The sequence below is a fragment of the Melozone crissalis genome, unplaced genomic scaffold (assembly GCF_028551555.1).
Source record: "Melozone crissalis strain CALT ecotype California unplaced genomic scaffold, PUWL_Pcris_2 ptg000027l_1, whole genome shotgun sequence".
Lineage (NCBI taxonomy): Eukaryota > Metazoa > Chordata > Aves > Passeriformes > Passerellidae > Melozone > Melozone crissalis.
Window position 1 is genome coordinate 35,569,543 of NW_026535805.1, and position 15,888 is coordinate 35,585,430.

Consider the following 15,888-nt stretch of genomic DNA (forward strand, 5'->3'; position numbering starts at 1 on the left):
TCTGAGGTTTTCAGTAGATATGAGATCACAGGGAAGAAAAAGGCAGCTTTTGATATTTTAATCACAAAATGCAGTGGCAAATCAGTGCCATAATATGAGGTTAGAAAAGAGTGTTTGGATCTCGGGGCTTTAAGGTCAGACAGATGCCCAAAGATAGTTTTGGCTAATTGTTCACTTCCTAACCATTTACATTTAGCCTGCACAATTCTTTTACACTTAGCCCGCATAATTCTTGCCCACAGCAAAGGCATTTTAATGCATGGAGCCCCATGGGTAATTTTCTAGGAGGAATTTGATCACTCTCCAGGGACAGCTGAGCCAGTAAGCAGAGGATACATAGCTCTGCACCCTCCTGACTGGGCACACAGTTCTGGTTCTCATGCCATCTGGGAAAGACAAACACTTAATGGGTTTTCTTACCTCTCAATTCTATAAAATGTCAAGGGCCAAAATTAGGTCTCTTTCCCCCATTCTTTTTAGGTCTAGAACTATCCCTGTTTCCATAAGGAATCATGTACAGGGCTAGAAGTAAAACCTGCCCTTCAGGCAGAGGCAGGCACTTCCTTCATTCAGTGCATCAAACGCTCTTGGACTTACCAGCCCAGGTCATTCCATTCCCAGGAAGATTGCACCCAAACAAGGTGCTACACCCTGACTGCCCACCTGGAGCATGCCTGGCTTTGCAGCTACCTGGAGGAAGGCACTGAGGCTGCCTGGCCTTTGTGCTGTCCAGGGAGATGGACTCCAGCTTGTTGCTGTCTGGAAGCATGCCCCTTCTCCATGCTGAGCAGAGACCAGAACACAGGTTTGCATGACTCCCACCAAGATGAGCAAGTCCTCCCCATGTTCTCTGGCCATGCTGCAACACCAGATGTCACTGAAGACAGAGGGTGGGTTTTGGGGATTTTTTTTGTCTAGTTGGTTTGAGGTTTGTTGTTGTTGTTAGATTAGTTTTATTTTGGGGTGGGGTTTTTGTTTGTTTTGGTTTGCTGGGTTTTTTTGTTTTGTTGTTGCTGTAGTTGTTTGTTTGGTTTGGCTTTTTTTTTTACCTGATGAAGGGGACATGATATGGTCGTACAAAGATGAAAAGACAAACACCAACAAGCTGTGCTGATGTCAGCTGAATGTAGCGATGAGTCCTGGAAATAGCTTTCTGAAGCTGCTCTCCCCACATTTTTCTATTCGTTGTACTGGAACAAACATAAAATCATTTAATGGAATCAAAACAAACCACATGCAGTCAATAAAATGAACAGACTAACTGTGCCTTAGGTTTACAGACATCCCATTAGGCTGTAGAACACGAAGTGCTGTAGAATGCATGGCAGAGACTGATAATACCTCCTTGTAAGGCAGCCTAGAGTTAGCAGGGTCAGTGAGTCCAGGCACAGCACACACATACAGTTATCCTGCTACTGGATGTGTGAGGGATTTGTCTAATACACTTAGAAACACCCACACTCACATGACATTGGATACACCCATTCACTGGGGATAACTGGAAGCTGATTACAGCAATCATAACCATAAAAACAAATTTCCAAATCAATCTCATGACTTTTAACTTTTTTTGTGACTGGAAGGTGACTGGCTACTCACAGCTGTTGGCTGCTCCTAGCAAAGGTTTGTGAATAGCTGCATATACCTTCACATCAGTGGATCTAGCTTTTTCTTTTCTCCAAAGTCAACATATCCATGCAGATACACCACCAGCCCAGCAGCCACACTAAGCACTGCTGTAACTTCTCACTCCCAAAACAGACAACTAAGTGGCCAGCCTAATGAATCAGCATTGGAAACATGATCTTCAGCATTCCACCTCCATTCAGATTCACTAGGATCAGTAAGCACAACAGCCTACTGCACATGCTGATGTGCCAACCTCAGGCTTTGCATTTAACATCTTCTCTACAATTTTCACAAATACAATTAGCCACAGAGACATTTTTAGACAATTTTAGAATTCCCACATGAATGGCAATTATATTTGTAGTCATTAAGCACATTTTTCCAACATCAGACACAGCTTTAAGGACAAGTGTTAGATCAAGCTCAACCATCACAATTCTTCTCTGACAACATAAAGACTTAAGAGACTTAGGAAACTGAGCACTTTCAACATCATCCCAGTGACATTTTTAATGGAAAATATATTTCCAGCTATGGTTGCAAACAACAGACTTGGAACTGAGTGAGCCCAGTGACCATAAAAATGAACATGGCCAGTTCCTTTGGGGAAGATTATGTTCTTTTTGTTGGAGTTTTGTTTGTTTCATTGGGTTGGGTTTTTTTACAGTTGCAAGGGGTTTTTTTAGCTGGTTGGTTTTTTAGGTTGGTTGATTAGGGGTTTTTGTAGGTTTTGTCTGTTTGGTGGTTTGTTTTTTTTTTACGTACCTGGCATTCACAATGTTGCCTGCACTTAATTCAACCATCTCTTCAAATCCCACTGCAAATATGTCAGGAGGGCAGTTATCATCATCTGTTGGCAGGAAGGAAAAGTCATGCCAGAATTACAATTTTGTTGTTTCTTCTAATGATTTGTATTCTAATTTCTGTCAGAGATCCTTCCTGTATTTCTATCTTGTGTATCCCCTGCCAAGATATACATATTCATAGCTCCTTTAATCTAATCTCATAAAACATCCCCTGCAGTTCCTCTGAATTTTTTTCCTGCTTTTCTCCCACCAGTTGGTCTCCATGTCTCCTGCAGGAAGCAGTTCAGAACAGAACATTATACTGTAGCAGTGTTAAGCCCCCTCTCCCACACTCCACTCATCACTAAAGCCACAACACTTCACTAGTCACCATCTCTTACCCTCTTGTCATTTTATCCAACGTGCTCCTCCTTTCTGACATAGATTCCTGTGTAACTGAACTTAATTGTCTAGACACCACTATGTCACCTCCATCTCAATGCCTTTAGCAAATTTATCTAGTTTAAGGATGGTTCTGACGTTTCTTCTTGCCTTCTTTCTTCCAAGTCCTTCTTAGATCACTTATATTTAAGGTTAGATCACCCTAGAGCACAATAACCTCCACCCCTCTTTCCCTGGCACTGTAGATATTACTCTGAGGAAACATCAAAGATCAGATGCTGTCATAAAATAGTGTGAAGCAAATCTGTTGACCCATTAGGTCTGTCCATTGCCTAAAGAGTTTTAAATTTTTTTAAAGTGTCATATGACCACAGTGACTGTAACTTAATTCAACATGAAGATCCAAACATAGACAAACAGAGGAACCTAAATCAAATCTGACTCAGAAATCACAAACAAAAAGCAGCATATGCAGCAACTCTGTGCAGACACAAGGGTGAAACTAGCATGACAGCTAGCCTCCTTTACTAGCTTAACCAGACAGGCACTGTCACATGTATTTCCCATTAATAATTTTGGACATCTGTCTTTGAACACTTGCCCATTTGTGTAGGCACTGCACTGGCATTAACATGGGTTCAGACATTTGCATGGTTGCACCCTAGCCCTGCCCATTCACATAACTCATAACTCAGTTCCCTTCCAGAAGCTGCTCAGACCTACCATGTCACAGCTGCCTGCTCCTCTGCTTCTCTCAGGGGACAGTCTGGCAAGGCTAACACATGACAGGCTCTCAACAAATTTTAGTGTTATGGGCACAGTCATGTGCTAACCCATCTGAAGTGCTTCTGAAAAAGACTGGACTAATCACTTACCTAGACTGCTCAGAATACAGTGGTCTGCACCTAATCACATACCACTCAGGAACTAAGGGTTCAAATGAGACAACTTGTATAAGGGAGCCAAGGATTTGAGGAATGTATTCCTGAGCTACAAGGTTAGGTACAGGACTATACCTGTGATGCCTGCAGAAAACTAAATGTTCCACTATAACAACAAAAGCATGGGTTTTGCAACCACTCAATTTTTAAATGACAGAATGTTCCCTTCTCATTTACCTTAATAAAAAAATCTGTGAATCAATTGCAATACCTGACCTTGTTCCATAAATAAGAAATTCAGCAGCCAATTTCATCAAGCCACAAGCATAAGAGTTCTCTATACTGCTAAAGAAAGGAAATATTGCCTTCAACAAAGTAAATATTTTTGTCTGAAGGCTTTGATAGTAACATTTCCAGACAAGCTCACAGTCCAGACTGCATAGATATGTTTAGCTCCAGATGAGAGACCGAGATGCTCTGATGGCACCTAAGCATGTAGCTCCTGCTTACGACAAAGAACAAAGAACAGAGATATGGAAGAAGAAAATTATATACAGAGTGCAGAATAGGTAGATACATCTCCAGATGGCATGAAAGAGAGCTCTGAATTCTGACGTGCTGAAGGTTTGAAACAGTCACATGGACTGTTTCAAAGTGTTCAAAGAACTCTGACTGTCAGGAGCTTGCACACCATTCCACTTCTGCAGGGCAGCAAAAGCACGGAGAAGCTGAATATACCCCTAAGAACTGACAGAAAATGCCCTCCAAAATGTACTGCCTTTAAAAGGCTGGTCAAATCTTGTGTCCTGACTCACTGTCTCTAGAGATGCCAGCAAATACTGCTTACACATTTTGACTGTGAAGTCTTACCCTGAAATTCTGAAACTCCTGAGAGCTTGGGAGAGTCCAGCAGCCAGTCTGTCAGCTCACTGGTGCCAAGGATGTTGCTTCGAAACTGCTTTCCCCCATTCACATTCCAGGTCCCCGTGGCAACACGAACGCGCTTGGAGCTTGTGAATTCAAACTGACGCTCTGACATGGCCTTCAAAATACTTGGAGTTACTGACAGAAGAGGGGAGAGAGAAAGATGGTGTTTAAAAGAAGAAACTGTAAAAGGATGAAAATGTGCTGTAAAAGGACAGAAACCATCCCCACTGCAGCAGCACAGTCACTCTGAAATAATAACATTACTCTAGCAGCAACAATACAAAGGGTAGGGAATAACTCCTATGGCAATGGCAGTAGCTACAAGATAACTGGGGTTGATGTCAGCAATTTCTCTTCCAGAAACCAGGCACCCTTTGAAAGCTTGGGAATGGCTGCTCACAGGCTTTTAGTTTACATTTTTCTGTACTTTTTCAAGTAATAAGCAAAAATTCTTTTATCTCTCATAATCTTTTCAGTTTAGTCTATAGCACTGTCATGGTTTAACCCCACTGGGCAACCAGTGCTAAGTAGTACTTATCCCAGCTCATTCCCTGCCCCTGCAGCAAAAGGTGGAAGAGAATCCCAAGAGTAAAAGTGAGAAAACACATGGACTGAGATAAAGACAGTTTAACAGGACAGAAAAGGGGAAAATAAAAATAGAATTAGAATATACAAAACCAGTGTGGCACAGTGCCCAGTCAGTTCCAAAGCAGCAGCCCTCAGGTGGAGGGGGAGCTTTCTCCCCTCCCAATTTATATACCAAGAATGGCATCATTTAGTATGGAACATTCCTCTGGCCTTTTGGAGTCACCTGTCTTGGCTGCATCCCCTCCCAGCTTCTTGTAGCCTTCCCAGCCTTCTGAATGGGAGAGCATGAGAAGTGGGAAGTCCTTGACTTAGTATAAACACTATATAGCAACAGCTAAAACCCTCAGTGTGTGTTACCAGCCTGCTGTGGTTTAAACACAGCTGGCAACCAAGTACAGCACACAAGCACTCACCCATTCATTGGTCTCAAATCCAAAACACAACATTATACCACACACGAGGAAGCCAATGAACTCTATTCCTGAAACCAGGACAAGCAATCAAGCATGTCAAAAGTTACAACTTAAACTAAAGCCCTTAGAAGTTTAGAATGTGGAAGGAAAGATGGAGAGCAGCACAGTCTTACATCAGTACAAATCTAGCACTGCCATGCCTCTCTAGCTGGGCAAGAACTCTTCAAAAAAAACCCCTGCTATATTCACTTATTTTGCTGAGTACAGAAAATTAGCAATGTGCTTCTGCTGTCTAAACAAATAAAGCAGAGTTAATCATTAACTACCCAACTTGCAGGCAGGCATAGAGAAGTAATCTACATTTTCCTTGTGGTCAACATCAGGGAACAAGCCCAGGACTAAAGTGGTGCTGAATGGTTCTCTGGAATAAACTGACCACCCAATACTTATTGTGGGTGAAATTATTTTATATTTTGCATGCAAATATCTTCTCAGAGAGAGCTGAGTTTATTCTAGATGGGTGCAAACAAATATGTCCATGCTGTGGACTATTAGGGGCCTGGAACAAAGCAGGAAATGAACTAAAATAACAAAGATGTGCCTTTAAAGATCCAAATGGCTAAAAGCATGTGCAAAGAGCAAGGACACAATTAAGGAGATAAAAGGGCTGAGCTCAAGAGACTTCTTCAAGACAAACTCAGGGCAGACTGGGAATATAGCCCTAAAATCTTTCCCTCTGGTCCAGCTCTAAGATTGGACCTCAGATCTCAACTGTCAGAGATTATCACTATCAAAGAACAGAAAAACATTTTCAAAACAAAATATGAGAAATAAGCACAAGAGTTGTGCTACGGTCATTTGAAAGTAGTGCTTTAAACAACAGATCTGTGCAACAGCAGCTTGTATATTGATTGAGGGTACAATTGCTTATATCTGACAGCTAAAAGCAGATGCAAGAACAAAGGGGAGCATTTAGACTGGCTTTACCCAGCAGTGCAGTCTGGTCCATGAGCATCTTGCCCTTGTCTGCATATTCCTCACGGTAGAAGTCACCCATGAGCAGCAGCTCAATGGCTTCCTGCTTCACAGTATCTAAGAAATTTGACTGGATGCTACGAGACACAGAGCGGGCACCATCCTTGAGCTTCCCAACCTACAGCAGACAGGAATTATGAATACAAGTGACACTGAAGAATAAATAGGACATCTTTCTTTACTTGTAAATAAAGAGTTTTGCCATTTTTCTTTACCTTGTTCTTCCCCTCAAGGGCACGACTGCCACTAAATACTCTGCTCAGATTTTGACCATTGAGAGTCCACATCTCCTTGTAGGATTCCACAAAGCGCTCAATTATAGGTTTAGAGTTCAAATCAAGGCTCTCTAATTGAGCAAACAGTATCTGGATTAGGTGCAGAAGGAGAAAAAAAAACACAAAAAAGAAACCAATATTGTTTTCAAATGTGTTTTTGCTTTTTATCCTCAGTATTCCAGCCAGCACCATTCTGTACCATAGAGCGGCAAGACTGACCTGCATAACTGAGACTTACAGCCTCTTTCCTGTCTTTCCCATGGAACAGTCAATGTATGTACTACAGGTATCCCATGGAAGGTCCTCTGACACACTCACCTCCTGTGCAACGAAGGACTGTACACTATTAGAACGATCCACGCAGTCCAAACAATTCATTCGAAAAGTACCTGTCTGCAGACTTTGGTAACCAAAGAGGAGGGAGGAGAAAATGGTATATTTTAAAATAACATCTAATCATGAGTTGATTGAACAAGATCATCAAATGTTCAGCCTGAATACACCCACCCACGTATTGACGGTGCAAGCACACTGTGCACAATATATTCCATTAACACATCTAATTACTTGATTACATCTGCAACACTATATTAGCAAATCCACGCACTGGTAAATTTGCAGATTTGAAACCATGGAGACGCAATTAAGCCAAATCATTGATTTAGCACCAAGACTACACTTTGTCTCAAAATTTTATTTCAAGATGGTCAATTTATGGTCATGGTCCAAACACAGCAAGAAACCTGGGAAGGCCAGCACAAGCAGTGCCCAGCTACACTGGGACAGAGGGGCAGTGACACTCACCGTGGACTTACATGCTCGCCCTTTGTGAAGATTCCAAAGTCTTCCCAGTGCAACTTCAGCTGAGGCCTTAGCAAATTTTCCAGTTTCTCAGTTTTCCCACCTTTTGCAAATTGGTTGTAGTCAAAGTTTATCATGGGACTGTCTTCTGCATGGGAAGATGCCCATAGCAGTTTCTGTTTAGATAAGAGAAGGAAGGAAAAAAATCCTGCTCAAGTCACGTGTAAGGATTGATACCAGCAAGCTTTTATCATTAATTAGCCTTGACTGTTAATCACATAGCTCGTAGGGAATTTTGAAAGACCAGACATGAAAAAAGCAACTGAAGTTCCCTGTTTGTTTTCTTCACAGAAGTAAACCTGACTGTTAGAACCCAATTGTCCTGCAGGAAAACTGTAACTGCAAAGTATACATAGAATTGTGCCTTGGCTGGTGGCAGCCCTTCAGCAATGGGCTGCTGCTACCTCTGTGCATGAGGTGAGGACAGCACTAGCAATGCTCTAGGCAGGCTCAGGGGGAGGAAGTAAGCAAGCAATTACACTCCAGGAAACACACTATAAAGTGTTTGTGGTAAACTGCAGAAGTGAAAGAAGAGGCACAAATAGCCTCAAGTACTTCATCTCCAGTTTCAATGACCTCACATGCATTTCCGTAACCACCACAAATTTCATTAAGGTATCTGCCACAGTACATCTACATCGCTAAGGTATCTGCAACAGTAATACATCCTGTTCTCCACAAGAAAGGCAGAGAGAACCATTACATTAACTCAAACTGTGCAAGCCTTCGTCTATTCTCTTCCCTCCAGCACATTCTCACGCCAAGAGATGGATGATTTTCTCCACTTACATTGTGACACACACTGGACAAAACAAATCTGATATTACATTAAAAGTGTACATGTAGCAGTTACACCAGCATAATTGTACTGAGTAAGCCATTAAGCCTTTCCTGCAGAAAGAAATTTAAAGGCAGTGCTTGGAAAGAGACCTGTAAAATGTATTTCATCAGACTGTTACTGTTGACACCCCAATCTGCCCTGACAGATGCTGGCACTAGTAATGCACTTGAGGATGGCATTTACCCACTGCTGGAGTGTGAATTATTGTCAGAGTATTTGCAACTCTACACTACAGTCCTGCTTTTACTGTAAACATAATTACATCTATTATAGGGAAGGCTTGTGGGAGGAACAGCATTTCCTGGGAACAGTATTGATTTTTGGTCTGGTCTGATTCAGGTAATGCATAATAAATGGTAAATGAATGGTGGTAACTGTGACATTCTGATCAAGAGAGCCCAGCAGCAGTAATTACAAGAATCATTTGAACCAACGCTGATAAGAATTACTAAGGTTGAAGCAAGAGTGAAGAGAAAGAAATAAAAGCAAAAAAAGATGGAGAAACTAATGACAGGAGACAAGCTTGCAAACTTAATCACACTCCTATGAATTACTTTATTTTTAATTCAAGCCCTTTTAAATCATCAAAGTCAAATTAACTTTATATTCTTTCCTAACATTCATTTCTGAAAACAAAAAGGTAAAGAAATGACCAAGGAATCATTCTGAACTAATACAAAACTTTGGTTTTCAGTGGTGTCAGTCTAAATTATTTGAGCTTACAGGTTATTTTCAGAGTTTATTTATTTCTAAAATAGGCAAAAAACTAACAATTTAGACAAAACAATTTAAAATTTATTTAAATTAAATTAACAAATGCAAGGTCTTTATTCAAGGGATGCCCAGTCTCTGACTTAATGTCTGGTTGGATGATATTGGCTAGAACATGATCTTCAAGAATGTGAGAGTTTGAGAAAATACAAGTATCAAATTATCAACAAATGTGATTTTTTATCCATGTAAGTTATTTCAGCATTTCAGAATTTGTTATCTTTAACCTTTAAATTTCAGTAGGGTTTGCAAAACAAACAAGCAACATTATTTTAAGGAGATGGAAACCAAAAGATTACAGAGTCTTAGCCATGTCATGCAGAAATTCAGTAAGCAGCTGAAAACAGAAACCAGGACCAGACTCCACTCTTGTGCCTTCCTCACTGCCTTGCAAGTTTTAGTCATTAATCACTTTCTTTGGCCACATTCTGTACAAGGGGAGACCTTCACTTTATCATTTTCTGCTGGGGAAGTAGATGGTCCTTCCCAGCTCTTTTGCAGGAGGAGGAAATGGTCACACAGAAAAAGTGACAACAAACTTGACACTCCCTCTAAATTCACTATTGCAACAGAGAGGGAAAGAGATCAGGGACTATTATTTAAGCACTATTTTTATTTTGTTTAGTTTCACATAATAAATGTTTCAGCTTGGAACTGCTGGTATCATTCTCTACCAATGATATACACATGGCACTTACTGTAGGTGTGTACTTAAATCATCCTATCACTAGTTGTAGGAACATAACTTCTGAAGTATCTAAGTCAGTTTGCTAAAGCAACAAGCACCTAAGGAGGCAGACTTCCATCAACCCCCAGCCAGATTCAGGCAGCTATTGCACTGCTGCAAATCCCACTCAGTGCCAATCAGCAGCTTTAAGTTCACACTAAGTTTAAAAAGAATACCACACTAGAAAGCAGCATAGCTTTAGTTCTACAATGCCTGACATCCTTGTTTTCAGGTATTAGTTGTGCCTGGGGACACTTAGAGGCCAGGAAAATCTCTCTCTGTATACCAAACTGTCATCTGGTGCTCAGGCAGCCAACTCCCAACAAAAACAGTGCTAGATAGCTATTTCCCATTACAATCAGAGCAAGACAGCTCAGTGATGCTAGGTCACTGTGCTCAGAGATCAAGGCTCACCCAGCCCCCAGACAGCTCCGGCAATCCCAGGGAACTGCATAGGTGGCTGCATACAATGTCAAAGCTGGCTATGACTCACTTTTGCAAATGTGAACTATCCTTAGGAGCATTCAGGCAATTTCTTTTAAAGTTTGGTTAAGAGAATGTAAGCAAATGTATGAAGAGGTAAGCAGAGAGGTCGTGCTGAAAACTAAGCCGTGAAACCAAGAAGCACTATTCTCAGTAGGTAACACGTGGTAAAGAGTTAACATAATTTCTTTAGAAATACTATTCATCACCTCCTGGGGTAGAAGGAAAACAGAAGAACATGGAGGCTCAAGAGAAATCAGAGGTTAAAAAGAAAATCATTGCTTTTACCTTAAAAGCTCTGTTGAGCACCTCCTCTCCTCCTCTGCTTCCCAACAGGTTAACGATCACTTGTTTTCCATACTGCTCTTTCAGAAGCATCATATGCCTACAGCAAAAGCAACCATAATAGGTACTAAACAAAACTAAGTTATTTTGCCTACTGCCATTTTCAAAATACAAAGTAGAGATCACTGGTTGTTTCATCTAGCAGAAAGTCTTTGCCATATCATCTACAGACATCTTTCTCAGTTTCCTTGCAATCAATTATTAAAGTAAAAATGGCGAAAGTGCGCAATTAATAGATACGGTATTCTGTACTGAAATTTAGGAAAGAAGTGTCTTAGGAAATAGGCCCTAATCTTTTATGTCACTGTTAGCTTTGACATTGCTCTTCATGGTTCTACCTCTTGGCTGTTATCCTGGGAACTACACAGGAAAGACAAGAAGAGAGGAAAATGTATTACACTTCAAAAGGAATTGTCTGGCATCTTGCAGAGCTGAGACTAAGAGTCAGCAGCAGCAATGGGGCCTACAACTCCAGTGCCAAGGCCAGAGAGGTCCAAACACACATCACAGGTGACAGGGTTCAAACATCTCTGAGCTACTGCAACATGGAGACATTCACTCTGAACTCAAATCAAGCAGGAAGATGACTAATCATAAGAACTGCTGCACTGGCTCAGAACAAAGGTCCTTTTAGCCAAGTTGTCTGGCTCAGAATCTGCAGGAAAAGCTCAAAATAGGACAAGTATAAAGTGGGCTGCATTTTTTGGTCTATGTCACTAAAATCTCAAAGCCTGACATTTAGGGACTCAAGTTAAGAGCTTTAAGCCAGATGCTGAAACACCCATTCTCCCCTCAAATATCTTTTTCAAGTTGGAATGCATGGTCTGCAGAAGCTGTGCTGGTTCATCAAGACATAATCAGATCTTAAAGTTGATTTCCATCATGTACAGACAACACTGTAGTAGTACTTAAGAGGAAGCTGGATGGAAACAGACAAGAAAAATAAACTCACAAAAATGAGAAGTTATTACACACTGCAAAATAGCATGTAATGGCAAAGTGTGTGAAAACCAGGAAGCATACAGCTTCTGGCATTACTCTTTAAATCCTTTAACCAGAAATAAGTTACACAGAAAACCATGGAAGAGGAGAAAAGAAAGAAGTCATCAGCATTGCCTTCAGAAAACACAGCTAAATATATTTTCTGGTGCATTCTTGATTCTGCAACCAGTTCTCTGTATGCCAGCTCATCCCATGTAGTTGGCACCCTTCTGATACCAGCATCAAGATCCTACCTCTCTGGCAGTGTTGCTTCCTTACAACAGAACTACTGAAGCTCAAGTCACCTGTTTGAATACTGAAAGCAAAGCTCCCCGTGGATTTCTCCACAGAAATCTGTCTCTCTGGAGAGAGACAGAGGATGGAAAAAATATCTAACAAGATTACCATCCATTTCTCACATGGTTAAATGTAACAGGCCAAATTAATATCTTGGAAAAGCTGTAGCAGGTTGTTAAATTCCAGTGTACTTTTCCATATAAACAGTCACTTCTTTCTTGCCCATTTTCAAAGGACTGTCTTTTGCAGATCTGTTAGCAGAGAGATCCCTAAGTCCATCTAACTTATTGGCACAAGGAAAAGGAGGTATAGTGCATGTTTTAGGAGAAAGCTATTCACCAGTTGTACTAGGATCAGGACTAAAAGGTTGTTACTTCCTGAGGTAGTTAATTCCATGGGCAATACATGAGAATGCTAAATAAGTTACTGTTTTCTTGCACAAAATATCTCTGTTGTGGAAAGCAAACCTTTATGGATGGAGCTTCAGAGACACTGGCAGGGCAAGTTATCACATCACCAGATGGCCATGAGACCAAGGGTCTCAAAGGCCATTGAATTCAGTAGGATTTAAGATCCTTAAAAGCTTGGAGAATGCAGGCCAAGAACCTCTGGAGCAGAAACTGCTATGGTGTATAGCCCCTTTAGATTCTAATCCCGTTTGGGGTCTTCACTGTAGAAAAACCATTAACAGTCAATAATGTCCTGTGTGCTAACAGTTGAAGTAATAAAGAAGTCTTACATAAAATCAACATACAATCTGATCTGCCAAAACCAAACCAAAACAGAAATTAATCACTTGACTTGCATTTACAAGGTGAAAATTTCCCACAGACCAAATTCTTCATGTGCTTTTCAGGCACTGTTCCCATGGATATCAGTAGAAATATACCCTTAGAGGATAGCATTTCCTAGTCAGACATCCAAAGGAATCAAGCTAATGCATGTCTTTTTCTACAGTTTCTAGCTGACAAACAGAGTCTTAATGGGTTTTAAATGTTTACAAGCCAGTCTTTGCATAAAATAGAAAGCATCAGCATAATAGCATCATACAACACTGGTCACAGAATAAGGCATTGCTATTTCTGCGTAGGAGGAAAACAATGAAGAAAAGACCAAATGCAGAATGGAGTGAAAATAGTGTTTACCCTTTAGCTACTTCTGTTAGAGTGGTAAAGCACACATATCCTGTGTACCATAAGTGTAAACTCACATCTGTTGGCATAAACACAAAGGTTTGCATAAACACTTCTTTTGCATATCACTCAGTATTCCCAAACTTTTAAAGAAATGAGCTAGAAGACCAAATTAATTCAATTACCACTGAAAACAAGAAGGAAAGAAAGCACCAAAAGAAGTCACTAAATTAAGTAAACCAGTTTAATAATCTGCCACACCTGGAAGATTTGCCACATCATCTGAGAGAGGTTTCTCAAGATTTCCTAGGAAGACAAAGTTATGGAACCTTGGATACATGCCAAGCTGCTGTGTTGATGCCAAAGTGGAATGAAACTTACCTGTCAAAGGCAGGTGCATTGGCTTCCAGACCTCTGTTGAGCCTTAAATGGCGGGAACCAACCTAAAATAAAATATTAGAAGACCAAGAAATAGAAAAACCTTCTTAAACTGCTAAAGTCCTAAGTCACTAGATGTCTCCCTTTTTCCTTCAGAGAAAAACATTTTTTTAACAGCACCAGACATGTCTAACAGACTCCAACCACCCCCACACATAACATCCTTAACACAAAAGCCCCATCTTTTATTAGACAACATTTACAATTACAAGTGAAAACACAATTACCATTAAGCAAAGGGATACCTACACATCTTTTTATGGCCAAACAAATCACATCTCTTTGCCAGCTCCCTCTTGCAAATAGCACACACTGCCTCACACGAGTATTCTGTGAGCCTAGCATTCTTACTGCCCTTGCCTTGTAGAGAGGGATACATTTATGCCAGTTCCATGGGTTGTGTATTGTGACTTCTTTCAAAAGTATCAGAACAGTGATTCAAAATATGAAGGATGAAATTCTATACCCTCAAACTAACAGGTCTTTTAACGTGGATGTCAACAACAGTAGCCTCAAGTTCCTTTTGAATGGTAGCTACTGTTACAAAATTATTACAGAGGGCTTATTTCCTCTCCAAAAGCTACACTCCTAAATATGTATAGGATCATGCATTGTTTCCTATACTTCACCATCTTTATTTGTTTTTCATGAGGTTGGTTTCTGCAATTCTTTCTAACACCAGTGCCAGTACATTCACACGCAAGGAGTAAGAGTATATAATCTAATCCAATTAGGCAAAAAAGTCAGGCCTACTAAAAAAAAAATCAAAAATTCTGTTTAACTAGAGATATTACCCAATAGCCAAAAATGCTTGAGGGCTCTGTAACATACAGATCAACAGTGCTACATGATGGATACAGCTACACCATGGGCAGGACTTGCACAATCATATGGACCATATGGACAAACTTGCTTTATAAAAAGAAGCAAGTATTGCACTGGATGGTGTTGAAAGACAACAGGGGTCTTTTAGTCATTTCCTTTTGTGCTAAATTCAGTGCCTCTGAATAGTACATAGGTTCTAGTTTAATGATCAAAAAAAGTATCATGTAACCTTTAAAGTATCTTTAAAAAACCAGTTATGTAATGTACTTTCTCTACTAACACGCACAAAATATATGTGCATACTGATTTCAGCTGCTTATCCCTCTGTTAAAAGAATGCAAAGTGTGCTAGGAAGATTCTTATTTGGCCCTATAACAGTATATATAAGCTGCAAGTCACAGACCATATATTTGATGCAATAATCTTGTTATGAAATCCTACATCTCTGACTCACAAAAGATCAGATTAGATCATTTTCACCCTTTTGACTGAAACCTCAAAAACACACCATCCAGACATTTTACTTTGTTTCACAGTAGCATGCTCCTGTAGAGCACTGGTATCCCTAAACACTCCAGTTGTATTATGGAGGTCAATATCATCAAGAAAACCAGGCATTTCATAGGAATAAACCTGAAAATGTTACAAAGATATAGCTGTAAGCTTCAGTTTATAACATCAGGACACAGTCCCTTACAAACAGTTCCCTGTAGAGGCATTCAAACACCCAAAAATGTTAAACTTCAGTCACCTACAGCCATTTGTCTGGCATAGTTCTGTTTATCTAAACACACAAAATTTCTACAAGGCAAATCTAAAATGAAAGAGCTCATCACTTCCGCAGAATGAGCTTTGAAGCTCATATTAAAAAATAATATATATATATTTATGTTAATTCTAAATTGTAAGTAGCAAGAGAGAGAAGCAAGGTAAGCTTTCTGATTATTTCTTTACCTGAAGCCTCGTTTGCTCCCAAAACAGTGGAACAGAACCTCTGATCTGCACAAAGGAAGAGACATCATCATCCAAGTAAATTGTCTGCAAAAATACAAAAAAGGAAAGTAGTTCTGCAGTTAGATCTGTCAGCCTGAGGCCCCTTCATCAGGTGACAGCTAAAGACACTGAACTCAAAGGGAAAAAAAAGTAAACCATGTATCTCCCTGTATCCACTTACCGCTCAGCCTCTTTTCCATAGTCTCGCAAGCAGTGGAACAAAGCACAACGTATTTGCTTTCATGTCATCACAGCAGA

The 15,888-nt window shown here is 40.3% G+C and overlaps 1 protein-coding gene across 1 annotated transcript in view; it reads right to left on the reverse strand.

Moving 5' to 3' along the window:
- Positions 1 to 15,888, reverse strand: part of SYNJ2 (synaptojanin 2) — a 55,778-nt gene that overhangs the window by 20,331 nt on the left and 19,559 nt on the right. Inside the window, exons 4-13 of the mRNA XM_054280644.1 lie at positions 15,592 to 15,675; positions 13,756 to 13,817; positions 10,907 to 11,003; positions 7,740 to 7,912; positions 7,254 to 7,335; positions 6,876 to 7,025; positions 6,613 to 6,778; positions 4,568 to 4,759; positions 2,395 to 2,479; positions 1,050 to 1,190 (exon numbers count right to left, since the gene is read on the reverse strand). Coding sequence (XP_054136619.1) covers positions 1,050 to 1,190; positions 2,395 to 2,479; positions 4,568 to 4,759; positions 6,613 to 6,778; positions 6,876 to 7,025; positions 7,254 to 7,335; positions 7,740 to 7,912; positions 10,907 to 11,003; positions 13,756 to 13,817; positions 15,592 to 15,675 — 1,232 coding nt within the window. The remainder of the gene's footprint in view (positions 1 to 1,049; positions 1,191 to 2,394; positions 2,480 to 4,567; positions 4,760 to 6,612; positions 6,779 to 6,875; positions 7,026 to 7,253; positions 7,336 to 7,739; positions 7,913 to 10,906; positions 11,004 to 13,755; positions 13,818 to 15,591; positions 15,676 to 15,888) is intronic.